Source organism: Colias philodice, chromosome 1, assembly GCF_061535455.1.
Source record: "Colias philodice isolate Cphi_HAF_F1 chromosome 1, ilColPhil1 Martin Lab GWU primary, whole genome shotgun sequence".
Classification (NCBI taxonomy): Eukaryota; Metazoa; Arthropoda; class Insecta; order Lepidoptera; family Pieridae; genus Colias; species Colias philodice.
Genome location: NC_143086.1, coordinates 14,118,647 through 14,146,585, shown reverse-complemented (window position 1 = coordinate 14,146,585; position 27,939 = coordinate 14,118,647). Strand labels below are relative to the sequence as shown.

The window sequence follows — 27,939 nt, the reverse complement described above, 5'->3', positions numbered from 1 at the left end:
GCTATACGCACTGTGCGGTTCAGTCTGCGGCTGCCCGCAATTGAGTGAGTGTGTGCACGTGGTTGCAAAATGCTTGCTCTCATCTCGTGTTTGCAAATAAGGATGCACCCAGTACTTCTTTCTTTGCTTTTCTTCTTTACGTAACGTGTGTAAATGTAGTAAATAGCTGCAACTTCTTCCATTTTCATCTTTGAAATGGTTTGACATGACCGCAAATCGCAACGGTTCTTCAACCGCACTATGCGGGTAGCCGCATTGCGGGTAGCCATCCGGCTGGCCGCATTCGCAACCGCATCCTGCGGTCAGCCGGACGGCTACCCGCAATGCGGCTACCCGCATAGTGCGTATGAACCCTAAGGTCACAATTCAACAACAGTTAAAATATAACAACATAAATTTACATAAACAAAACAAATCTAAATTTATATCTTTGGATTAAAAAAGGCACAATTGTTCTAAATTATTGTCTTTCTAACTTTGCATTACTCGACCAGTCTATAGAATATAGAGTACATGAATCACATCATACCTATGTACTTGGTACATTTTGTAAATAAGTACCTATTGTATTGATGAAAGTTTTCATTCATCTCACTATTGTATCGATATATTTTTTGGAAAGTTTCCTTACGAAAAGTTTAATTTTGTCGTAATTTGATTAATATAAAAATTGATATACATCTCCATTTATTCAACAATATTGTTCAATCTATAACCAACAAGGAACAAGACCTAAATGTTCAAATAAAACTACCTAGTATCTAGTAAGTTGCAAACAATGCAAATAGCGCTTGCCCAAAAAAGTATCGACAAATACTTCCCGAAAACTGGCAGCACGATTAAAAAATCAACAGATTTTTCGCATCAATATTGCATGTACATTTTGAATAAATCCTACAATAAAAAGAAAGAACAATGAAGCCGAAAAAGAACACCTTTTATGAAAAATGTTCCCATATTTTCGATTTTGTAGCGTCCAACGTACAGGACGTTGCATTAAAAATTCCGAAAAGCTTCTGCTATATCCCTGTGTAATTGTAATATTTGAGCTTGCAATATTTATATTGTTTGCGAAGCCTTCGGCTATTCTCTATTGTCGATCATATCCCTATTGTAGCGATGCGAAATTTTAACAATGTATGCCCAGCTTACAAGTCAATATATATTGGTATCAAGTAGTTTAGTACTGGCTTACTCTTTATCAATTACTAGCTTCCGCCCACGACTTTGTACGTGCATCCCCGTTTTTCTCCGTTCCCGCAAGAATTTCGGGAAATCCTTTCTTAGCGGATGCCTACGTCCTAACGGCCAAATTTCAGCCCGATACGTCCTGTGGTTTGGGCTGTGCGTTGATAGATCACTATATCAGTCACCTTTGAGTTTTATATTATCAATTATTTATACAAAATGTTTATGAATTTATTCAATAATCTGCCGGTATTAATTTATAGTTGTAGCGCATTTATGAAATAAATATAGGTACTTAGATTAGTTTCTAAAACTGCAACAAGTAAACACACTTGTATTTCATATTCAACACGCAAGTTTATAAAGTCCTCCCCCGCATGACGCGAATTGGATATCTAGACGAGATTGAATTTAAAAATAGAAAATAGCATTGATAACGCCTTTCACAACAACACATTGAACTCATCAAGAACTCATATTTTAATCTTGCGTCTAAGTCATTCCACTTTAGATGCAATAAAAGGATCTATATAATACACCTACATATTAATTATTTACAATTACGAAAACATTGTTAGAACTGAGAAGTACCAGAGTCATAAAAATTTTTTGATCACAATTTCGCGTTCGATGTATTTATATCAAACGAACATAGAGCTAGAGCGGGAGGAAGAGCATTCTTTCGTGATCTTGTTAAACGAAAACTCGTATTCAGTGTTGATCACTGAAAAATGTTCAGTATTAGAACATTGCATAATATAATCTTTTCGCTCGCACGATTTAAACGCACTAAGAACAACGAAAGTATGCTCTACGGTTGTTTATACTAAAATAATTTGACATAGTGGGGTTTGAATGAGCATTCGCTCGCTTGATGTAAATGCACCATTATTAAAAGACACCTTCTATTCCATTCCTAATATAGATATTATGTAACCTAAGTCGTAACTCGTAAGGAACTACACAACAATACAACTACGTAGATTTCCCAGAAACAACGAAAACATTGCCAGAAGTAGCGTAACATGATCTCAATGATTCCTGCGCGAGGTGTGTGTCCTTGTGCGGAGGTTTCGCTATTTCGTGGAACAAATCGACACCTTTGCACAGTTTTGATATCGCCTCTTGGGCTTTTTCTTCCTCCATCAGTTTTGCGCCTTCCTAGTAAGAAATGATAAGAATTAATATGGTAGTTGTGAAAACTTTAAATTGACAAAAAATACACTAAATTTTTACAGAGTAAGTCCTGCCTTATTAATGGGTAAACCAGTTAAAGATAACCAAATATTTTTGTATTAAAAGGATAACTGTATATTTTAACAATGTATCAAATTATTTCATTTCTAAATACATTAGGTTAACAGTATACTTACTTGGTAAAGAGAAGAGCAATCGTCAATATTGTCTAAATAGATTTTAATTAACTTCGGGTCAATTGGCACCGAACATTTAGAGCATTTGTTTGGAAGACTCTTGGGATTCGCTGGAAATTTGCTGGTACAATCAATATTGGGACATCTGAAATACAAAGTACTTAATTTTAGGAATAGTTCAGATACTATGATTATAAAGCTGAAGAGTTTGTTTGTTTTAACGCGCTAATCTGGGCAACTACTGGTCCGATTTGAAAAATTATTTCGGTGTTAGATAGCCCATTTATCGAGGAAGGCTATAGGCTAATATTATATCATCACGCTAAGACCAACAGGGGCGGAGCAATGCGGGTGAAACCGCGGAGCACAGCTAGTTTCCAATAATGTACAAAATAAAAACAAAAGCTCAATTTTCCCCTAGCAAAAGATCTGTAGCCAAGTTTTGTAAGACATAGCAAAATAATAATGGCAGGAAATTAGATATCCGGCAGTTTCCAACAGGTATGTACAGAAAGTAGACAGCGCTCGTTCTTTCCTGTCGTATATTGTACTTTATCAGAAATACGATGAATTAATCAAATTACTGCCTCCAGCTACTTCGAGCGGCACCGGAAACACTTTGTGTAACTAGCTCCTAGGTTTCCATGTACTACTGTATAGTATAGTGGTAAGTAGGACAATTGCAAAGATGGTCTAGGTTCGACGGATTAGAATAATAAAAAAAAGTGTACAGGACAAAGATAGAAGACCGATCACTTAATTGGAATTTCATTGCAATGGTAGTTTATTGATAGAATTCGGAGTGTGAAAATATATTCTGTATTCACCTTATAAAAAGAAGATAATTGTTAGAATCCTCTAGAAAATAAAACATTTCATACTGAACCGATGTACCGAATTGACTGCTATGATCGTTATTGCCTATTGGTATATCTACAAATCTACAAGTTAGTATATTCTGACGTAATTTGCAATAACATTACATTTTACTTACCTCAAATAAGTTATACTGTTCAACTGTTTCAACATGGGCCAGTCTTCCTTACAAGCTACACATTGGCAACTAAACCAATATCTACAAGCCAAAGATCTGCGCCTCTCCTTAAGGTTCCGTACTAGGAAGTGAGGTCCGTAGTTTTCTGATACTGTCTCTCCTGGGTTCAAAGGTCTGGTTGCGCGGAGAACTATTTTCCGACCCTCGAAATATCTGTAAAGGGAAAGGATTTTTTATTTATTTGCACGAATAAAAAAAATATTTTTTAAGAAAATCCTTTCTATTTTTAAGATATTTCTAAGTTAGTTTTAGAGCGGTTTGTTTTAATATCATATTAACCTACTATTAAAATATTACTAAGTATATATATAATTTATTTTCAAATTTTGTAAGTATTTTTAAGAAATTAAATTATTTGTGGGATATAAAATTTGCCCTTAAAAAGTGATATTTTATTTCATTAAAAAAATACTTGTTGAACAAATGTTTCAAAACCTATTAAAATTTTACTTATTAAACAATGTGAAACTTGAGCATAAATCTTTAAATATAGCAGCCATATATTATGTGCCATGTACTAGGTTATGACGTCATTGCATACACCTGTAAATTTATAACTGTCTTGTTCATATTGCTTCTTGTGGACCAAGCATGAATAGATTGACGTCATAAATCATGAAAGTAACTCCATTCAATAGATTTTACGTGGGATCAAATATCTTTGTTCCAGAGGTAAGATAATACTACACAATCACGTCATTGCTTACGCTTAGTGGACCAATCCAGCTTGAGTTATATCCTACAATATTGCAGAGCAGGCACTAAAACATTTAGTGCTCCCATCCTCACTGGTAAAACTTTAAAACAACGTTTAGTAAATTATCGGTAGTAGTAAAGAAAACCACTAAGTAAATTCACACAAGAATATAGCATATAGACTGGGGGGGGGGGGGGGGGTAGAAGCCTTTAAAAATAATGAAAAGATAAAAAAAATCGCAGTCGGATGAAACCCATTAAAAAGGAGGGGAATGTGATGAAAATAAATAAAAGGAAAAATAAAATGAAAAATAAATTACGGTCAATCCGAGTTCGAGAAGTGGGAGGGGGGAGCTTTTAAGAGAAAAAAATGGTTTCTCCTGATTTACGACAAAACTACAAGTCCTATAGAAAAAAGTTCAATGGCAAAGTTGTAGGTAATTAAAAGTTCTACAACTTTTGTATTAACAATTTTTTCACATAACCTAAAAATTTAGGTGAAAAATTCAAAAAACCAAGTTGTTGGTCTTTTATTTTTATCTACTTCAAAATTTATTTTTTTTCTACGAAATTTGGTGGAAACTTACTTTATTATATCCCAAATACACTGTAATTTATTTGATTGAAAATATTTATTTTTTCGCCTTATTTTGAATTAATACCAAAAAAACTAAGCAAAAAAACAACCTAATTTTCAATCGAAAAGTCACCCGTCAAAATATCAGCTTTTTTCAAAAACTTGGGGTGCCTTTTATTCATTGAAATCTCTACTTTCATATGGTGTAAAAAAGTAAGAAGTGTGCCTGATTTAGTAAAAGCTAATTTTCACACTGTTTGTATGCATTTCCTGAGAACACTTACTATTGTGGTGTTTATTTTTTTACACCATATGAAAATAGAGATTTTAATGAATAAAAGGCACCCCAAGTTTTTGAAAAAAGCTGATATTTTGACGGGTGACTTTTCGATTGAAAATTAGGTTGTTTTTTTGGTATTATTTCAAAATAAGGCGAAAAAATAAATATTTTCAATCAAATTAATTACAGTGTATTTGGGACATAATAAAGTAAGTTTCCACCAAATTACGTAGAAAAAAAAAAAATTTTGAAGTAGATAAAAATAAAAGACCAAAAACTTGGTTTTTTTGAATTTTTCACCTAAATTTTGAGGTTATGTGAAAAAATTGTGAATACAAAAGTTGTAGAACTTTTAATTACCTACAACTTTGCCATTGAACTTTTTTCTATAGGACTTGTAGTTTTGTCGGAAATCGAGAGAAACCATTTTTTTCTCTTAAAAGCTCCCCCCTCCCGCTTCCCGAACTCGGATTGACCGTAATTTATTTTTCCTTACATTTTTATCATATTCCGCTCCTTTTCTAATGGGTTTCATCCGACTGCGATTTTTTTTTGTTTCAAAAATTATCTACTCTAGTCTAATAAGCATAGATATAGAAATATCCTAAGTTTGCCTAATGTTTTGTCAAGCATACCATTTTTGTAAATTCTAGAGGAAAATAAATATATAATTATAAGGCAATCTTACCTCGCCACAGCAGGATAGCACTCGTGGTTAAACAGGGCACCAGTGGGGTAGATCCCAACAGCGATATACACCGGCTTGGAGCCCGTGAACTGGTGCTCTCCTCGCACAGTTTCGTAAATCTCGTGAGCGTTGAATTGCAAGAGTTGTAGGTTGTGAAGTATCAACTCGCATATAGACAATTCCGCTAGAAAAATATATACGGTCGAATTCAGAACCTCCTGCTTTTTTGAAGTCGGTTAATAAAATGGTCTTTATAAAAATAATTAAGATTGAGAGCAAATAGAGAAACTTCGGTCGTTTTGAGAATGTCGGTGTCACATGAGATGGAAATTTTTATGATCCATCTATTTATATCGTCATTCGTCGTCCATAGAAATAAAAATACATTAAAATTTTTATTACCCTATATTTTATAATTTATTCATATCTCAAGTTTATGAGAAAAGTTTAAAGCCAATTGAAATTATTATGTAAGCCGTAAATTCTTTTATTTCCTATACAAAGCGTTGTGGCAAAACAATATCAATTACGACTCACCTCGGGTCGCAGCATCTTTATCCAATTTGCTGAAAAATCCTCCTTTCTTCAAGCATTCAGTGAGAAACATTGCCATTACTATTCTTTTCAGATAATCGGAACCTTTTCTCAATTGTGAATGGGTACATAAAGAGTATATTTGACCAGCCGTCATCTCTAACGTATCATTAATATTTGTTTTATCATCCACTTCACGTTTTGCCTCATCTATAATATTTTTGTCATCGAAACTCTTGAGGTACTTTTTCGATCTATTCAGTCTTTCTTTTCTACTTTTTATTCTTGATTTTTTAGTTCCTTCTATGTCATTTAAAATGGTTCCTTCGACGGATTTTGAGCCATTTTTAATGTAAGTGGAATGGATTTGTAAGCTAGTGTCTAGACCGGCTTGTGTTACCATTCGTAATGCTATGTGACTCAGTATTGACATACCAGATCCTAAAATAAAATATAAGCGTAAATAAAAAGACGTATGCCCAGATATTTTACAACATATTACATATTATTGGTTCTTACATGATAAAAGAAGAGTTTCTATGTCAGTCGTAAAAAACATCGTTAATTCTATATTAACATATTATTCAAAAGAATAATATGATACAAAAATACATTTAAATTGGTCCTCAAATAGAAAAGCAAAACTTTTATGGAAGTGAAGAGAATTCTAGAGTTACAAGCCAATTTTCTCTACACCATTAGAAAAATATTATGTAACTGTACTTATTTATTCTCACAAAGTGCACATCTTGAATAATAATTCAGATTTGACTTTGAATACTCTCTTGAAACATAAAATCTGCATAATATTCTGAGGTACTTCAGCAAATAAATGTGACAAATCTATCGTCCAGTTAAATTTGTATAAAGTTAAAAATAGATTTGCAAAAGAATTCTATTACACCATTATTATTTATTTTTATGCCTCGTAATGAGCATCTTTTGAACTCAACAAGGAACTACTTTTAGCATTATCTAGAAATATTATGGTTAAGATTGAAGATAATAAGCTTCGTAACAAAGCAGGAGCTGAACAGCTTAATAATTTATTTACGTTTAAAAATATTCCTTCAGAAATTTCTCAACATGATCTTTGTAAAATAATTACTTGGAATTTTTCGTAACATGTTCCGGAGTATTTTTCGGAGATTTATTTTTTATTGCTTCGTTATTTATCCTCTTTATTTATTATTTCAAAATGTTGGCGTGGATTATATTTACATATTGTTATATAAACAAATCCCATTTTAAACTTAAAGATATTATTTTCATTAAATTATTGTTCGGAGTAAGTTTTTTTAGGGCGAAGAAATAATAACATGACAACGTATAGATGTTAACAAATTGTACAAAAATATATTATATTGTTAGACGTAACTTTTGATTTAATATTTTTGTGGATGAATAGTTGTCAATATAGCTGTCACTGTCGCCTGTCAGAACATGCTTAGCTGTCGAATACTATAAATTGCCGCTTTCCTTTGACTCGGCGCGCAATCGTACGGATCGTGCCTAGGGGCTCGGACGTTGTTGTTTGACCCAACTACCTTCACTTTGCTAATAGTCGTTGACTTGCTGCGATTTGTTAATCAATTAGGTAGCTGTGTAGAATCGCAGTACATTCTTATTACATTCAAACTAATATTTAAACCGGCCTCGCGTGTAATTTCTATTAATATATTATATTAATGATATTTACAACATCTGTGATAATGTATATAATGCTTTGAATAATTTGTAGAACATGAAAATACACATTACACTATAGACTGGGATTTACGTGTCTACGTCGCAACGAACATATCACAGTACTCATTATTTTCCCCCAACCCAACCCTAAAGTTTTGTCAAAATATACAAGAAAAAATCAACATTTCTAACCAAAAAAAAAAATCCTCTTACCTATAAACAGGTCGAGGAACTGACACTCATGCGTATGGTAAGTGGCCACGGCGGTGTCTCGACATTCCACGCTACAGAATGTGATCCCAGAACATTTGGGACACCAGATTGGTGCGGAGGTTTCACTGTTTTCTAACCTATAAATGTACAAAAACATCGCATTATAAACAACTTATATTTTGTCAAAAGCCTTAGTCAAAAACAGTTTCAGGATGCTTCAAGTGCTGAACAAAAATCATCTTTTTTCTAACTCCATGTAAGTAGGTAAATGACTCAAATATTTTTTTTTAAGTATCGAGTACTAACTGTGTAGGTACTATTACATAATTATTCTTAATTTTAGAAAAAAAAATAAAAAGATTTTTTTAACTTTTTCTTAACTACAAACATAATATCTCTTGTACAGAAAAATACCTCAAAAACACAATCATAACATCTTAATATAACCATTAAAATGCTCACCGTTTGAAACAATGTAAGCAATGGGTCCCATAATAATCCGACATCAAGCAGGCGGCGTAAGGGCTGTCCACGAGAAGCACATCGCCGGTTTTTATCTGATCTTTAGCCACTACAAAACGTCCCTGCAATGGGAGATATAGTCCGAGAGGTGGTTGGGAATTTGGTGGAAGTTGTTATTTTCAATTTATTGTATTATTTTTCAAAATACATATTGTAATGATATCGTGTATGAAAGATGTCTAAGAAATTTTTATCATAACTGAAACGAGTGAAAATATACTGGAAATTCAATTGTAAAAAAATACATTGATATGTATTTGAAAAAAGGTACATAGCTTTGCAATATTCAAAAAATGATGTACCTGCATAATGTTTTTAATAATGATTACCCGGAGAATATTTAAAGTCATGTGTAACACTGCAAAATAGATATAAAGTCTACGATTTGTAGAGTTTAAATACTTAAAAATAAATATTTATGTTTCCCCATACCACCTTAATTACGTTTATGAGTTATTTCCAATTTCTCGCAATATTTTCCCCCATCCCCTATACTATAGATATTGTATATTCAATGTGTATTGTGTTATTTCCTACCTTCTCTTCCTCTTCGGTTATTTTCACGAGATTAGATAAGGCGGGTATATTGAGCTTTCCACCACCTGTCAGCGGTACACCTGTGATAATTATTTATCTATACTTCTATAATAATATTAAAAGCTGAAGAGTTTGTTTGTTTGTTTGAACGCGCTAATCTCAGGAACTACTGGTCCGATTTGAAAAATTCTTTCGGAGTTAGCCCATTTATCGAGGAAGGCTATAATATAGGCTAAGTATATATCATCACGCTAAGACCAAAAGGAGTGGAGCACTGCGGGTAAAACCGCAGGGCACAGCGAGTAATAAATCTAGGTAATATGTAATATTAAACAAGAATTTTAAGATAATTTTGTAGTGAAAACAGACTTATTTATGATATATATCAAATAAACTAAAAATATTTAAATATTATGAACGTTGTTTATTATTAATACTAGCAGCAAATATTTTAGATTATTGACGCTTCTAAGGCGTAAATACTTTAAAAATATTCCTTCATTCGATATTACGTTTAAGGAAAAATTCTGTTTGCAATTTTATAAGCAATGTAATTTCCTTTTTATCAATTTGTGTTCGAAATTCATTTTCAAGTTAGCGAATATTAATATTATTTTAGAATAGCAATAATATATAAAAAGTAAAGTTGTATTCATCAATTTCAATACTAAGCTTTTAACTTGGAAAAGGTCAGGCTCTAATCCATCATATTTGATCAAACATAGGCTCCGTACCTCTACACTTATTTGGTTTTTATCATCCAAACTCGATAACAGAAACTAGAGATTTTTTTGGTTGTTTAAAAAGTATCTTTCTAATTTATGGTGGAAGTTAACTTTTCTATTAATATTTTTAAAGATTTCACTTTTAAAAGATTATATCATTTCAAATTTGATATTTTTCAATTATACAATTCGCGACAAATTCAAAAACTAGACAGATTTTCAATAATACTGTTTTTACTGTTTTCAATAGTATTGTCTTTTGGTTTCTTTTCGACATTAAAAAATTTAAGGATTTTCATTATCTACACATTTATTCCAGGCTTTCTAATTTACATTTAATTCATAGTAATTAATGAACGAACATTCTTATTGACGTCAACTAGTCGACAAATAGTAGGGTGATATCGTAAAAATGCCCTTTTCTACGGACAAACGGTACTAAGGGCTTAAAATACGAGCTAAATATAAGCACGGTTGGGACGAAATAACAATATTTTTGACCTTTTAACAAAACGTTTCATTTAGGAATGCTATGGATAGTTATGCATGTAGACATTTTCTAGTGGAACTCGAGTGTTGTTTATTTGAATACTTATTTATATATTTGTACTTCTTTTTTAAGCTATTGCATAGCTTCTATCGCGGGCCTTGAGCGCGGGGACCGAATCTAGAAATTCTGTAACGAAAAAACCTCACGCTCCCCACTCCGACGGGCACGGAGGTGTGGCTTGAAGGCATAGCATGCAATAGCTTTACCGCGGCAGTCCCCGAGTGACACACGTCTTTTTTTGAATACTGGCTTTGTCTAAAACCAAATAAATTACATATTAAAACATTTCTCGAAGATACTATCTATTAAAAGAAAGCCGCATCAAAATCCATTGCGTAGTTTAATAGACAGACAACAACAGCGACTTTGTTTTATACTATGTAGTGATTTCTTTGTAGAATATTACTTTTAATAGCATCTTCGATAAAATTATTTGCCCAAAAAGTTTTTGGATTGGAGCCTTAATTTTTAATTCGTAAAATTCGCGTAATTCGTACAAGAAAATATAGGGATAAGAAATTAATTTCCGCTTTGGTAAAAAGATTCCCTAAACAAGGATAATAATCGTTAAATTTCATCGCAAGATACGAGTATCTATGGTGTGATGTTCGAATCAACTTCTTTTGGAAATAATTCGAATATTTAAGGTAAAAATAAGCAAGTTATTGATAAGAACTGCCAAAATGGTATCTTTTATTCGTTCCTTTGATTAATTAATATTTCAAAATCTTTAAAATTTTTGTTTAGTTTTTACTTTAGTTTTGAAAGAATAGAGATAATTCGAATACAAGTCGGGATTCGAACCCGTGCCTTTCTGCCTTTCTGAATCGGATCCTGCCTCGATTTTTTCCTATTCTTAAAAAAATATCTAATTTTTACCTGTTTTATTCAATGTTGGGTTAGGTTTCACAGTATAATCTAGCGATGCTATGTCTTCTTGTAATTCTTTCTGAGCAGCTTCATCCTTTCCCAATAATCTACCAGCTAGCTCGTAGGATACTTTTGCTCTAGTAGGTTCTTTGGCTCCTGGAAATAAATTGTATGAAATTATTGGATTGGAAAAGGCTTGAACATTTGTACATGTGAGGTAATTTTGTCCTTGTCTTGCTTTTTTATGAGTTTGTTTTAGAATTTGTGAAGAAAGCTCAGGGAAAAATTTTACAGAAAAAAGATTTTTTAAGAAATCGGAGGAATACATCAGATCTATGCTCATGGCTCATGGCCATTCTTCATGGCTCTCAAAAAGCCACGGAATTTTATAAACCGGGGGAAAAAAAGGATATGAAGTCAATTAAATCTATAACTTTATGAAAAAAAATCGTTCCTTTACGGAAAGTATCCGAAAATCACAGTTTCACAAAATTCTACACAAAAATTATAACAACAATTTTTTTTCAAAATTGAATACATTACCCAATATTACCCGAAAATGAATTAAAGCTAAGGGTATGTTGACCCAAATTTACCCGTTTCGATAATATAAGGTTCCATCGAGTTAAAGTTTAATGGGTCAAGGCCCTCAACTTGTAATGACATCAAATGATTGACTTTTTTATATTGCGTATTTAATTTAAGTTCTTTTCTGAAGAAACTTTTGATAGGCCTAACTGGTAATCGTTTGATATATCTCCAAGTTTTTACGAAGGGGGTTGTTAACAATTCGGTTTGATTTTGAATATATCGATTTGGTTACGTTTTTAATATGCCTTCACATGTTATTACTGACGAAGTGAAATGTGAAAATAGAAAAATGTGAAAACTAAATTAATTATTTAAATTAAACCGTTAGTTACGAACTTAAAGCGACATACATAGTAATACCCAAATTAATTAGCTTAGTATTAATTATAATAACTAGTATATAATGAATACTTACCTTTATAACAGTGTCCCATACGCCAATAATACTGGGCTCGCATTTTAGCTGGCAGCCGTTCCTTCAACGCTAGCTTCAAGTCTTCAAGAGCTGAATATGGCTTGTTCATCTTCAGCAACACTTCCGATCTCACCCATAGCGCTAAAGCGAGGGAGACACCACCGTCTATTACTTCATCTACTCCTGAAAAATGTATAAGTAGTATTATTGAATAACAGATAATATATGCTCGAAACGCTCGAAACGGCAAGGAAAACATCATGAGAAATCTGACATGTTATATTAGATATTATTACAAGGATCAAGCAAGGAGCCCTGAGCAACCCTAACAAATCATATTATGATTCCCAGACAGTTTATTTGATTTTTTAACTAGAAGACGTATTCTGTGCTTAAAGCTCAAATAAAAAAGTTGACCTTCTAGGAAAACCGTGTAAACCGATATGAAAAAATTGAATTTGCTATAATAATCCAAAATATCTGTAGAGCGTTATACCCGGAATACAGTAATACCGCTTGTAGCAAAACCGCAATGATCTGTTTTTATTTTGAATTTCACATCTTCCACTGACGTGTATACAAAAACGTTTCATTATTCAGCAAATTGTACTGACTCTAATTAACTTCTAACACAATATACCGATACAACAGTATCAGCACAATTGATATAAGAATACCCATAGACGATTCTCGTAAACACGCTTGCCTGTGTGCGTGAGCCATTTCGAACGTTTTGTATGAAGTTTCCCTACTGGTTATATCTGTATATTGTGCTTCTAATGTAAAGTGAAGCATGCACTTGTTTTTTCCTCTCTGTTTAATTCGATTTTAATTAAAGCTCGCATCTTGTAGGTAACTTGATTTACGGAGGAGCGCCATAGGAATTTCCCGTCGGTATTGTCTTTTAGTAAATATTTTTTGTCGAGACTTTAAACATCTGTTAAGAGTCGCGTCAGAGATGCACGTGTAAGCTGTTTTATTTGTCACTTTGCTTTCGATTTTCGTTTCCATTGTAGTCGTCAAAAGAGTTGATATGATACAGCAAGGATACAGCGCTTTCATATTGAAATTGAAAAGTTGCGTTCGCTTTACAAAAAGTAGTTTTGTAAATATTGAAGTGTGTTTAATCTTTATCGTTGCATATTGCCCAAGTATGTTCTTAGAAATTGATGGAACGTTGTTAGCGTATAATAATAGATACACTTTAGTAGTTTAGTTACAAGGCGATATTTTATTCTTAGTTCAATCTTTTCAGATCTTATGAAATATATCAATCAGAATTCTATTTTGGCAACATGACCTAATAAGACGATTGTACGATATTATAGAGCATCAATATTTATCATTTTTATCCGAACTAATTCAGGGCGGATTGTCCTATAAATATGGCTAATTTATTCGGTTATTCAAGCTTATTTCCGTTGATTGAGTCTTTGTTGTTATGTTTTATGAATATTGTTTTGAAATATATTTCAAAGCGAATCATTCTTAGAAAAGATGTAAATGCAAACTTTACAATATTATGCACAAAATGACGAAGTGGAAACCTTTTCGTTATATTGGTTTATTGAATTCGGAAACGGTTCCGTGTAGCAGTTGAATTACATTATATTGAAATTGAACAGTTTTGATAAATTTTACATTCATTTCAGTTGCTATGAAATTTATAATTTTCGTGTTATATATAATATATATGTCGCAGGCAAATTGTATAATTTCGCCGTTTACAAACGGCGTCATCATTTTTCAAAAGTATCTAAATACATTTGCACTTACCAGTCATAGGCGCCCGCAGCACAGCCTGGCTAGCCATGCCAAACGCCTTGCTCAGGTCCCCTGCTTCGATCGCTTGAGCAGCGAGGCGCCTCTCGTGAGACACCCGCGCGTCTTTACCACGGTGTAGCGGCTGGATACGGGAGAATACTTCGCGGATTGTACTCATTATCTGTTGGATTTCATAGATTTTAAGGTATATTATAGAAGAAAAGAATAGACTAAAATAAAATTATTAAATTCACCAAATTACCATCACCACATAAAAATATAACAAAAAACATCATTGATACTATCTTCAAATGAAGTGATAATTAGATAAGCTAGGAACAATTAATTTATTAATTCAAATGTGAAATATGTATATGTTTATTGAAGGTGCTATGTTGAGAAAGGAAGAAAGAAAAAAAAAATGGATTATTTGTTGTGCATCTAAAGTTTTCGTTCTCAATACATGACACCTTTTTATAAACTCGTCGAAATACGTGATAAAATATACCAGTATGAAAACTCCATTCAAATCTGACCGAGTTATTCCAATGGGATATTTGTATAGCCATCGTATATATTTTTATTATATTTCGATCAAAGTGCTGTACGTTCCAGAGCAAATAGCCATTCTGTGTACAATTTTATATTTCCAATTTTACGCCTTTCTGTTTTTGATTTGCACCGGACCTATGTTCTATTTATACCTACTTGTATTTTTTTTTTAAACACGCTGCTCAGGCATTTGACCGCCATCTCACCTGATGGTAAGCGAAGATACGGTCTTTCAGGTTAGCATGCCTGATCAGTAAGGTAAAGCCTATTCACTTTGGCCTTGAATAGATCCAAATTATATTTATCAGGAAACACGGATGGCGGTAGGGAGTTCCACATCTTCGCGGTTTTTATTAAAAAAAAAAAAAAAACTTGTATGCTATTTTTACGACGAAACAGTCACAATTACCTAGAAGTATCTATAAGTTGTCGTGTCAATCGCGTCAGTTGGAACTTGGTATCTCTATCCAGCACATACTACTACCACAATCTTAATATATATCTATAAATCTCGTGTCACAATGTTTGTCCTCAATGGACTCCTAAACCACTTAAGTGATTTTAAAAAAATTCACACACCATGTGCAGTTCGATCCAACTTGAGAGATAGGATAGGTTTTATCCCGGAAATCCCACGGGAAAGGGAGCTATGCGGTGTTTTCTCTGAAAACGCGGGCGAAGCCGCGGGCGGAAAGCTAGTATGCACATAAATTTTAGCATCAAGATTTATCAAGATGTTTTATGAATTAAATTCTTGATTAAACTATTTTTTCCAGAGTTAAAGCTATGATGAAGATTGAATAAAGATAACTCCTCTCTTTTATAGATCTTCAGTATTTAACTTGGGAAAGTTAAAGCCTCATTGTAAATGTGGATTTGAGCGTAAAATTGAATTTTTATTGAACTGGCGTTTATCGTCTAGTTTTAATTAAGTAGCAGGCATTTTACAAAAACTTAAATTTTAAAATTTCTTTAATTTCAGTTAAAGCCCACAAGGTCAAGAAAGGGTTGATATTTTTATAATGACAATCTTTTGAACTAAATTTCCAATGGTCTAAGATCCCACCGCAGGATTAGTGCGTTCATAGTTTTTTTGATGAAACCAAAATGATGATGATTATTAATTAAAATTGCTTGCGGACATATTTTGACTGGCAACTTAGTCGATATATTCTGCTAATTATAAAAATACATAAAATTTTGGTTTCATCAAAAAAACTATGAACGTAATAATCTTGCGATGGGATCTAGTGCAAGATAAGAGTACATAATAAGTTGATAATTATGTCGAATTATATTTTTATCCAAGATTATCCATTAAAACCCTCGGGAAATTTAACGTATGGTAGAATAATATTATCTGAGCGGTTACTGCGTCCTTATTATTGAGGATTATGCTGTTACTAAGGAAAAATTACTTTCTTGTTAAAGTCAATAATCTATCATGGAAATTCGGTATAAATCTATTTTACTTCCTTAAATAAAATAAAAGACATAATCAAATGTCAAAAAATAATAATAGTATCTGTTGCCTTAACATTATTTTTTTCGGACACTTATATGATCTGCCTTCTTTTCCTGCCCTACTAATACTTTTTATTAGAGTTCACAGTATATTATATTGGCTGAAATTTGTACCTCGGATCCTACCTAGTCCCGTAAATCAGATGAAAATACATTAAAATATTTAAAAACGCAAAACACTAGATTTTTCTTCTCTTGAATCCCAGGCTTGAGTCGGAATCCCAGTAACGATACCTAGACCGTAATGAAAACACGCCGCATCCGTACTGCGAACAACAAACTGGCTGTACCAGAAAACAATAAAATTAAAAATAATGAGCACTTGTTATAGCGAACTTTCTCAGCTGTAAAATGTAAAATCCAAGACTTGCACAAAATAATGAACATGCATATTGCTAACCGCATAAATCCTTGCTTATTGATAACGCTGACGCTCTCTAGAATATCGTAAACACATTTAATTAATGAGCTTGTTATGGTGATTTTCAGTTGAGAAAATAGATTTGCTTTTGTTCTGTGATTTCATATCGTATTCTAAAATATTCTGAACTTTGTGAGGATGGACTTTGGTTGGATTTTCACTTAAAAATTGTGAAATGAGCAAAAAAATGTTTTGTTTGTTATACGATAATAATGGCATAATTAATTAATCAAGAGTTAATAATAATTATAATAGTGAGTTCCTTTGATAAAATTTAGGACCTTACGTCCCTGAATTATTTAAATTTACAAAAAAAAAATTACTAGAATTTAGCATGCTAACGCTAAATTTACTTTAGTAATCAAATAGAATGTTGAAACCTATTCCATTGGTTTCTTTTAACTTTAAACAGCATATTAAAACCAACTTATACTTTTACGTGTGAAAAATATCAAAATGTCGAACGCCTCCTTGGTACAGTGGTTGACGCGTGAGCGTAGCATCGAGGGCTCCTGGGTTCGATTCCCGGTGGAGACGAAGAAAAAAAATGTCTCGGTCTGGCAGGACACAGAAGGCCTACTTGTCCCTAAAGAAAATCGATCAGTGAAACAGATGAATAATGCATCTGCCCCTTACCCCACTAGGGAACATGGGACTTCACTTATACTTTTACGTAGTGTACGAAAAGATATAAATAGTAATAAATAAATCACAACCACGCCTTTCCTACGAAATAAATGCTGATGACATTCATTAGAGACACACCTAGTAGTTAGGGCTATAACTTTACCTTTTACATTATTACAAAATCCAAATTTCAACATCGTAAACAAACAATTATAGTACTAAAATTCCCACAAATAGAAATTATTAATTCCTGTAAAATCTTTGTTTTGTTCATGTATTTACTACGTGTTATAAAAAGCTTTCCAAGACAATTGTATTTTTGCGCCATGCACTTTTGTAGTTAAAAGTAAATAGTGCATCTATATTAAATTCTAAAATAACTATACATATCTGTAATTTCACTTCATTTCTATACATTTGCAAGCATGAACATAATATAATAATGCAATCAAGGCCTGATTGAGCGCTATGCAAGTAAAATCATAAAATGCTCTGGCAAACGCAATTTGTACGGTAAATGTTGTTTCTAATCATTACACATTTTGCTGTTATAGTGAATATAATTTTATTTCTAGGATAAATTAAGAATATACTCATATATTCTAAATTTATTCTATAATTCCGACACACGTTGGCCTTACTCTTATAAAGGTATGAAAAATAGATGTAGTCCGATTCTCAAATCTAGTCAATATAGGCACACAGATTTCATGAGAATCAGTTAAGTCATTTTGGAGGAGTCTGGTAACTAACATTGTGACTAGATAATTACATATTATATAGACTAAGTATATAGAGAAGAGATTATGCTGCATTCGCTTCCTCGCATTTTAGTTATATTTGTTCTTATAAAACTAGCATAGACGGTAAACTATGACAGAGGATCATTAGTAAGTCTTGCAAGTAAGACTGTAAGTTGTGATTCGCGATTTTCCACAAGCACTCGTTATTCAATTATTTATTGAGTTAAAACTTTATCAGCATCAGGCGAGCAGTTTGCAATGATGGTTCAGCGATTAAACTGTATATCTTCAATCAAAAGTTCTCTGTCCGCATTGAATAAAAAAATTATCTATATTTTTTTAAGTTGTTCATTTTATCTAAATTTTAGAGAAACTGACAGCTGAATGATCAGAAAAGATTATATGTGACATATACCAGCCCCAACTTGGTCAGAGTTGTGGTTAAGCTTCTAAGCCCTGGATCGAAGCCTCTACTGAGGGAACTAGGCTTATGATGTGCCTGATATTATAGCTTTAATATTAAAGTGACCATGTTTGCAATTCTCCCCTTGTTACATATTCTGTTAAAACGTCCGCTGTGCTATTGAATATTATATTGCACAAATAGAATAAATATCTCATAACAATTCACACTCATAACATCGTTATAAATTTAATATTGTTATACACCTAGTTTGAAAGCTAACGCGTGAAGAATTCAATAACACCGAGTCTAGACGAAACTTTTATAAGGACTTCTTAAAAGAGAAATACGCTTCAGTGAGCGCGCAGTAATACTTAAATACCTACGTTGCATCATCGTTGCATTGAAAATATTGAAATTTGTTGTTTATTTAATGGACTATCGTGATATTATACCCGGTGGGCGTCCTGTCTTACAATAGCCCTGTATTTCTTATACCGGTTTCTGTATTGATAATTGATTTGTTTTAAATGGTTTGAGAAAGCTTATGTAATGGGCCCTCTTCACATTGGGCAGCGTTGGGCAAGTGGAGGCAATCACGATAGTGTAGAGGGCCTAAATGTCTGTGATCGGCCTTCATTGTAGATTTTTCATAATCGCTGTAATGGCGGCAAATCGACGATCATTTGTTGGGCCAACGCTGCCCATTGTGAAGAGGGCCCATCAGATATATGAACATAATTAAAGCAGCATTAAGGTATGGTTTGAGTTGTTCTTAACGTCAAATAGTAATTCAGAAAGCGGCAGTCTTGTATTTATCTCCAAGGCAGAGGAGGGTAAAGGTAGACAGACGGTTATGAAGAACTGTACAAAGAAATTTGCATTATGACATTTTCCGCAAACTCTCTTTTAGTTACAAGATTGTTTACTTTATCCCAGACTAGTTAGTAAACACTGCGTTTTTCAATCCTGTTACTTCCTTTGAATTTAACTTTTTTCTCATTAACTGTAGAAAATAATTAACTATTGGGATACTGTCGTATCTTTTGAGTGCACCAATCAATTTCAGCCATTAAAGCTAAAACTTAACACATATATAACCTAACTAGCTGTGCTCTGCGGTTTTATTTATTTATTTATTTATTTATTTACACACACACATAGAACTAACTATCATTACAGGTTAACCTAATTCGACAGAGTTCTTTTATAAATTAAGAAAAACAAACATATCTCATAAAAATATAAAAATAAACACGTTGTAACACAAGAATAGCCTATTAAGCCTCAATAATTCATAAACTTAACATTTCTGCTGATAGCATAATATATTTAGTAGTACCTTTGAAAATTCGCTCAAACTACAAGAAAACACATCTATTATATTGTGCAATTCGTTAATTGTACGAAATGCACAAATAAGAGGCGATTATTTACCAGCAATGCTCCGGTCTTAGCGTGATGATATAATATAGCCTATAGCCTTCCCCGATAAATGGGCTATCTAACACCGAAATAATTTTTCAAATCGAACCAGTAGTTAATGAGATTAGCGCGTTCAAACAAACAAACAAAAAAAACTCTTCAGTTTTATACTGTTTTAGTATAGATATTAAACAGAATCAAAATCGACGTTTTGTTAGACAAATGGAGCACTTTGTTTGTATTGTATTGGCAGGGATAAGCATTTCGAGGCCACTTTGCACGTGGAGGTTTATCTTCGCGGAAATATTGCATTCTAAAGCATTCCTTTGCAGCATTCGCAATGTACCCAATAAATACGAAGCAGTTATTTAATTTTTAGACAATTGTTTATTATGATATATCTAAGATATTAACATCATTATTTAAAATGTGGAAAGATTGGTAACCTTTGTAAATGTATTGGTAGGTAATCGTTACGTTCGACAAATTACGATTTATTTTGCTTGCCGCTAAGCTTGTGAATTGTTTATCTAGGTGTTATTTATAAACCTGACATTTCAATTAAGTCATAAAATTAGTGAATAAGTTGATTATTAGGTATTTCTTGTATATATAAAAAAGCCACTTCAAGGAAACCTAACCACAAATCTAAGCAAACTTGAATACCGCTTCATTTTCCATAACCGCAGCAACTTTCTCCCCATCTGCGACTTTTTCGAATGTCTCCAGCCATTCGTTTGATTCAGCTATTGAAACTATATCCTCTGCGAAGTTCTTGAAGAAACCCTTCTTGTTAGAGCAGAGCGTGACGTCACTGCACGCCTCTGCGTATGTGGAGTCCACGTCTTCGTATATTCTGGACATCTGGAAGTAGACATTTAAAGTTTATAAAGGTTAGTTTTCGTTGTATATGTATTGCGGGTATATTATAATTGAAAAGATGGTATTGTACTGTGCTACTATTTAGTACCAAGAATGTTGGATAAGATAATTTGAATTTAATATTTCGAAAATATGCATTTTATGCCTATAATTTAGTATGTACATGTGTGCTGAAATAATAGATTGAAACTGAAAGTATGTATTATAACATTTACAAAATAATTATAAATCTTATGTGTACCTATTGATTGGTCTACTTTACATTTTATTAAAAAAAAACATCATGAAAACTGTTATATAACCAACAGGATAAACATAAACATTGCTATGATCTTTTACCTGTCTATAAAAACTGGTATATTTTATTCCAGTGAGCTTGTTAGGAACGGAATGGAATACATATCGCAGTTCACAATCCTCTTAGTGCATGGAAATGTACTAGATAGGTCACCTTATAACGAGGTTTCAGCTTACAAATAGCGACGTATATCGTTTTAATATTTCAAGAGAATATCTCTGATATATTTATGTGCATCTGTGGCAAGGATCTGTTGTGAATTGCTGGATTTTAGCTTTAAGTTTGAATTTTAAAAATCGTTTGAATTTGGTAATATCTTGACCGATTTTGATCTTGACTGAAGGCACAGATAATAAAGTATTGGAATAGGTTTTCATACAGCATAAATTACAACACCAGCTTGTACCTAAAAGTAGTGCTGCAAATGATCCCTCAAAGGATTTTCTGTCTCATCAGACTGTTCTAGTAATTAAATAAGGAGAGCACATAAATATACAGACATAAACTTCAATAAAACCCACTACATAATATTGTACAATAATTTACGCGAAAGTCCCGTTGAGAATACAGTATAATTTAATTATCAATATCAGTGAGTATGACTAATTTGCGCTCAAAAGTTTACAGCCTCAGAGCATCCTGTACAATGTTAGATAGTAAATCGTTTAGTTAAATTTAGCGGAACTCTGAGTGCAGTAAATGTCAGGAGGCAAAATGCATTGGTAATTTCATTGGCATGCCGATAGCAAAATGCATTCTATACGCATTGAATAGAGTGCTTTTTAGTGAGTGACGATTTCAGACTGTCAACTGTTAACTTTTTAAATGTTTGTACATGAATGCTAATATACAACGCGACAAAACATGAGCGTGAGGAGAATAAATTACAACTCGCAGTTTTCTATATAAAGGACTGTTTTTGTGTATGATATTATATGTGAATGTAAATTTGAATTATTAACTCTATATTTTGATGTTGAAATTCTCATAATGATGTTGCGGTGAAAATTCCTTATTTTTAGATAGAGGGGACAGCTGTGTATGATTTAAATTTGAGCTCTTTATAAAGTAGATTTGTATGATAACTATTTTAACCAAATTACTTCAAAATCACACTACCTAATAAAGACAAACAAAAGTGAGCTCATAAATATGATTATAATACCTAGATTAGAAAATACAGAGAAATCTCCGCTATACATTGTTCACAGATAGTAAATTATCCACTTTGTTTTCTAGTCTATCGAATAAATAAATAGCAAGTTTTTATCGGCATTCTACTTTATTTTATGGACTTGCAAACGATCTACCTATATTTTCTTTAATTAAAGCATACTTCAAGCGTCATTTATCCGTACACTGAAAACATCGTGGAAAAGCGAAGCGATATAAAACACAGCCACTAATCTTTGTAGTATCCATATGTTTATTGAATAGTAAAACGTTTTTAACGAATTATATTTATATTCGTCTCTAAACCATCAACCATCACATCAAAACGAAAATCAAACGATTGCATAAATCGCCACTTTTAAAACACAGGTACAGACAATACCGCGAAAAACAGGTTCGCAGATGAAAAATCGATTTTCTATAAACATTTTATCGATGCAAAACAATGGATAATTAAAAAATAATAAACATTTATTACCTTTGAAGTAGTCGTGCGGCCGGCCCGAGTCGCATTGGACTACCGTTCCTAAATTAGATTGCCTGCCAAATACTGGAGATCTATTTCTATTGTATAGACTAGGAAATTAGTAGCGACATCTCTTGTTAAATACGAACAAATCGATACGGCACAAAATTTAATATAGAACGTAGTTTTAAGAATATTTTTGTGGAGGTTCTTAATTTTGTTAAGTTCATTAGACTAAAAAGAGATGAAAAAAAGAAATGTTTTTTGTAGATATTTTTTACTTGGTTCTCACATCAATCTTCTAATGCACGTAAAATTTGTATCTCTCTTATAGACATGTATAATAATAAATGTTTCAGTTGTGTATGTTTACGTACCTATTTTAATTTATTAATTATTGTAGAAATAAAATACAAAAATACAATATATATATAACTATGTCTGTTATATCAATCAATTACTAAAATTAATAGTAACCATATCAAGTACTTATGTATTTAAGACTAATATAAAATAAAAGTAAAAAGCGATACACCCAACAAAATTAAAGCTCCTTTTAAAATTGTTATAGCAATGTCGCGTAAATGTTTTTCTTAACTTAAACAGCGTCTTAAATAAGTTTAACGGCGAAAAAGGTATTATATTCTTGCTGAAATTTGTACGTATATTTAATGTTACGAAAATATTAATTAACTTAGATGGGAAAACTTGAAAATTATAAAAATAGTCTTGTGTGATGCTTTTAAAGTGGTAATTTTTTTATAGATCCAGCTGGAAATACTCTTCCTGAAGAGGTTAGTAATACGTACCACCTCGTTAAGTCGAACCTCGATAAGTCAAAAACCTCCAAATCTCGAAAAAAATGTTTTGTTCCCTTCCCTTCAAACACCAAAACCTCCATATTACTTGAAATTTTGACCCTCTGTTAGTCGAAATAATCACCGAGTCCCTCCAAGCCATTTTGGTACATATTTTCACTCTATAACTCGAAAAATTAAATTTCACCTCTATATCTCGAACATAGTAACGTTTTATTTTACAACTTTTATAACTTGATCATTTGGAATTTATTACCTCTATTGTTCGGACAAAAAAATAAGTTACCGACTTTAACAACTTCCCGACAATGTACTAGTAGACTATGGTTTCTTTGAAAAAATTTTAGGAGTATACGATAATAAAAAGTGTTTGCATTATCTGATGACTAAATTATCGATTCAGTAGCTCAGAAAACCAAAGATGACATAGAAGACGTGCATACATGCGCTCCATGGGTTTCCATCAAAGAGGCGCAAACCGCATTGAAAACCTTACGTAATTTTATAGAGCAAACCAGTAAATTCTGAAGAAGAATTTTCTGCTCTTTATAGATTAGACTCTATATAGAGAACAACCAAATTATCTAAAGCAAAACAAAAATACCGACTTTTTTAATGCCATATTTTTTATTTTAAAATGATTATAAAAAGTTTGATTTATATTAAATAAAAATATGTTTTACACCTCTGCAAGTTGAATTTTAATTTATTTTACCTCTTTTAATCAAAATTTATAAGAACCTCAAACTCTTTATGTCGAATCATAATCCGCCTAAGTCGAAATCCTCCATAAGTTGAAAACTCTATTACTCGTATTTTTTGGCGTCTCCCTTGATATTCGACTTATAGAGGTTCTACGTATAAACATTCTTGCAATCCTACTAATATTATAAATTCGAAAGTTAGTGAGGATGTTTATTATTCTTTCACGTAAAAACTACTGAACCGATTAAAATGAAATTTATATGTATGTAGGTGGCTGAAGACCCAGAATAAGCTTTAGGTTTTTTATACCGGAAATCCCACAGGAAAGAGAACTATGCAGGTTTTTCTTTGAACACCCGGGGGAATCCGCGGGCGGCAATCTAGTTACAAAATAAATTAACACATAGGTACACAGAGACAGACTCAGACATAATACTATAGATATTAATAGAACAGGAGAGATGTTAAGTCCTAGCTTCCTTCGCAGCTTACAGTAAATATTGAATTAAATAATATGAATAAGCTATTTAAACTTTCAAATTGATAACAACGAATGTCTAGGAAATAAATTCGTAGGACTTAGGAGGGTAGTTTCTTATATATACAAAGTAAATGAACCTAGCTGCATCCCACGTTGACAATAATAATATATTTTTTTAGAAACAATACAGATAACTTTCTACTTTTGGTAAATTTCTATCGCTGTGTTTAAAAAATAAATATCTCTCACGCTATTTCCTTTGTGTGTAATATGCACATGATAATTTTTATGTAAAGACTAGCTTAGCTGACCCTACAGACGTTGTCCTCAGTTGTCCTGTCTTCTAGCAAATTGTCAAACCCGTGAAGTGAACCAATTAAGTTCCTTTTCCTGATAATAACGAACACATCAAAATAAGAAAAATCGGTCCTGCCGTTCACGCGTGATGCCGTGACAAAGGGAAATAGGGCGTCTCTATAAATTTATATATCAAGAGACGGTTAAACATGGTCGTAGGCTACTTTTGTAGCAATATTCTACTTAAGGTTTATATAAGAGGATTGTCAATTGGCATACTGAAAAATTGCGTGATAACTTTTGAATAAAAAAATCTTCTCACAAGGTACAAAACCGCTTGGTTGACTACAGAAATACATAATACCCTTAAATATGTAATCACAAGCTACGTCATTAGGTAAATGACGTTACCTACTTTTCCCAAACTAATCCGTGGATTAAAATATTAAGGCTACAGCCAGTGATCCCTTTTAATCTGGTATCTATTTATATTTCGTATCATTTGAGTAATTAAATTGAGATTCTGGACATGTTTTTGAATGCTTTATGATTTATATTTTACTGATTATGTCTCTCGTTTTATTGGGATGAGTTTTGGGATATAAGTACGCTATATTTTTGAGTTCGCTACGCTATATTTTTAAGTTCATTCATTTAAGTTTGAAAATTCCATGCATCAGCATGGAATTTTATAACCGTGTATGTTTTATGACGTGAAAGCATAACAAATATACTGAATTTTATGTATATTAGTAAGAAAATCACATAATCACGAGGATTTCCGTGACTAAAATTTGATAAATACATTTTGCGATTTAGTAAAAGAAAGGATGACTTTTTTCCAATTTTCGTATAAAACTTCTATTTATAGATATTGCCACAAGTAGCTTGTCAATTATTATGAATTAAAAATGATTGATGCACAAATTGTAGGTGCTACAATCAAGTAGAAAACACGTGTTTGTGCACCATTCTATGTATCTATTATTGAGTAGATCACGACCCTACAAGTTGTATTGACTGAAATGCATCTTTATAGCTTATTTAGAACACTCAATGTATTTCGATTTAGAAGCAGCACAGTGTAGATTAATCAGGTGCCTGTCGGTCTGTCAATTATTGCTATTAGTCTCGAGTGCAGTTGAATGTAAAAGAATTGGTATAAATAAACTTGAAGCCGCGATTTCTAGAAGGAAAATAAGGCATTATGTAATAGGAGGTTCAATTTTCTGAGGATATTTTTAAACGTACCTATTTTCTGAATGTCGAACAATGTTAAAATGTAGAGGGAATGACTTTTCCAAATTCCACTTTGTATACATGGATCAAGTTTTATATAAAAAATGAGCGTGTGTGCCGAGAACACGTGTCAGAAGTGAAACTTCTTTAGCAAGATTCAAAGATACCAAAATCGTCACCTTACTCACTTCCGTGATGGTATTGCCATGACGCGACTTTTAAATTTTACTCTCGGGTCTAAAAAGTTTAATTTCAAAAATATAAGTAGTTAGGTACTTCTCTACACACACATACATAATGTGTGTGTAATCTACTAAACATACCTATTTTAGGATCTAATGCAAAATTGTACAGTAATAAGTTACTTGTCGTAAATAAGATAATTATAGCGGTAAAGTACCTTTAATAAATAAAACATACAAACAGAATTGAACTCTATATTGTTTACTTTTGGTGTCATATTGCGTTTCACGTAAATGTGCACCGCAAACATACTTGAACTGAATGATGTTAGGGGCGCAACACAATACTACATAATATATTATATCAATGTTATATTTTCGATCGCATGAAATAAAAACAAAGTTCGAGGGTTTGTGCTTTCAGCACATAATCAGTAGAGTTTTCGTAATTTTGAGAGATCTTGAAAGTAATTTTATAAGTAATTATCAATATAATGTTTTACACTTTCTTTGTATAAAAATGTCAAAAAAATAAAATATATTTTAAATAATGTGCACGCTGAGAACAAAATCGCATTGCAAAGAGAATCGGAGATAGTCATCATTTGTATTTCAAAAGTCAATGCAAATTGGTTTCACATAAAAATAATTCGTTTCACAACAATACCGAGTGTTTGGGCTGCTTCAGACCAGTTAAATAGGTGCCAAGTGTCGCAGGCTTTGCGTCACACTGTCATCACCGTGACGGCTAAAATGACGTTGCTTTCAAGCGGGGTAAAAACTTAAATTGAAAATCGATTTCACCTTGTCATTGCACTGTGAAATTGTGGATTCTCTCGCTATCTATAGAGCAGATAAAATATATCAGAGTAATTTAAAAGCAATATGTGTGATTTGAAGCATGCTTGAAACCTGTGTGCTTGAAACTGAATAGATTTGGCGGTGATAAGATAGATTTGAAAATTATGACGTTTTGGAGGATCATTTATTGCTATTCATTATATACTAGAACTAACCTAGTTATAAATAAAATATGTATAGAGGTATTTATAGCACATTTTATAATATGTAGGTAGTTATATTTTTAACAATGCCATATAATATACATACAATAATTTGAATACAAAAGGTAATAAGTCTTATTTTCCTCCATCATATTTCCCATTTACAACGCTCAAAATAGACAGATTATCTATGGTATAAAGAAACCATGAAATGCATGCGTATTTTAATTCAATTTAGCTTTTCAATTCTATCATGCAATTGCACTATGATCGTATGGAGGAAATCGTATGAATGTTTAATATTTCTGTTTGAAAAATAATACAATATGACGTTATTTATTTGTAGTTGTATTATTATTGTATATAGCATCTCTTTATTTATGGTATTGACACAGATGAATACAGTATGTGAATACATATTTACAATATAATA

General features: G+C 32.3%; 1 protein-coding gene across 1 annotated transcript; it reads right to left on the bottom strand.

Moving 5' to 3' along the window:
• Nucleotides 1-1,404: 1,404 nt before the first annotated feature.
• On the bottom strand, nt 1,405-22,820 carry Smyd4-2 (SET and MYND domain containing, class 4, member 2). Its single transcript, XM_089697558.1, has 13 exons — nt 22,793-22,820; nt 20,628-20,825; nt 14,279-14,447; nt 12,503-12,685; nt 11,506-11,652; nt 9,352-9,431; nt 8,755-8,876; nt 8,293-8,429; nt 6,394-6,831; nt 5,857-6,040; nt 3,556-3,768; nt 2,562-2,706; nt 1,405-2,349 (listed from the first exon to the last, which is right to left on the bottom strand). The coding sequence occupies exons 2-13, from the start codon at nt 20,823-20,825 to the stop codon at nt 2,164-2,166; spliced, it is 2,202 nt and encodes a 733-aa protein (XP_089553684.1). The 5' UTR covers nt 22,793-22,820; the 3' UTR covers nt 1,405-2,163.
• Nucleotides 22,821-27,939: the final 5,119 nt, after the last annotated feature.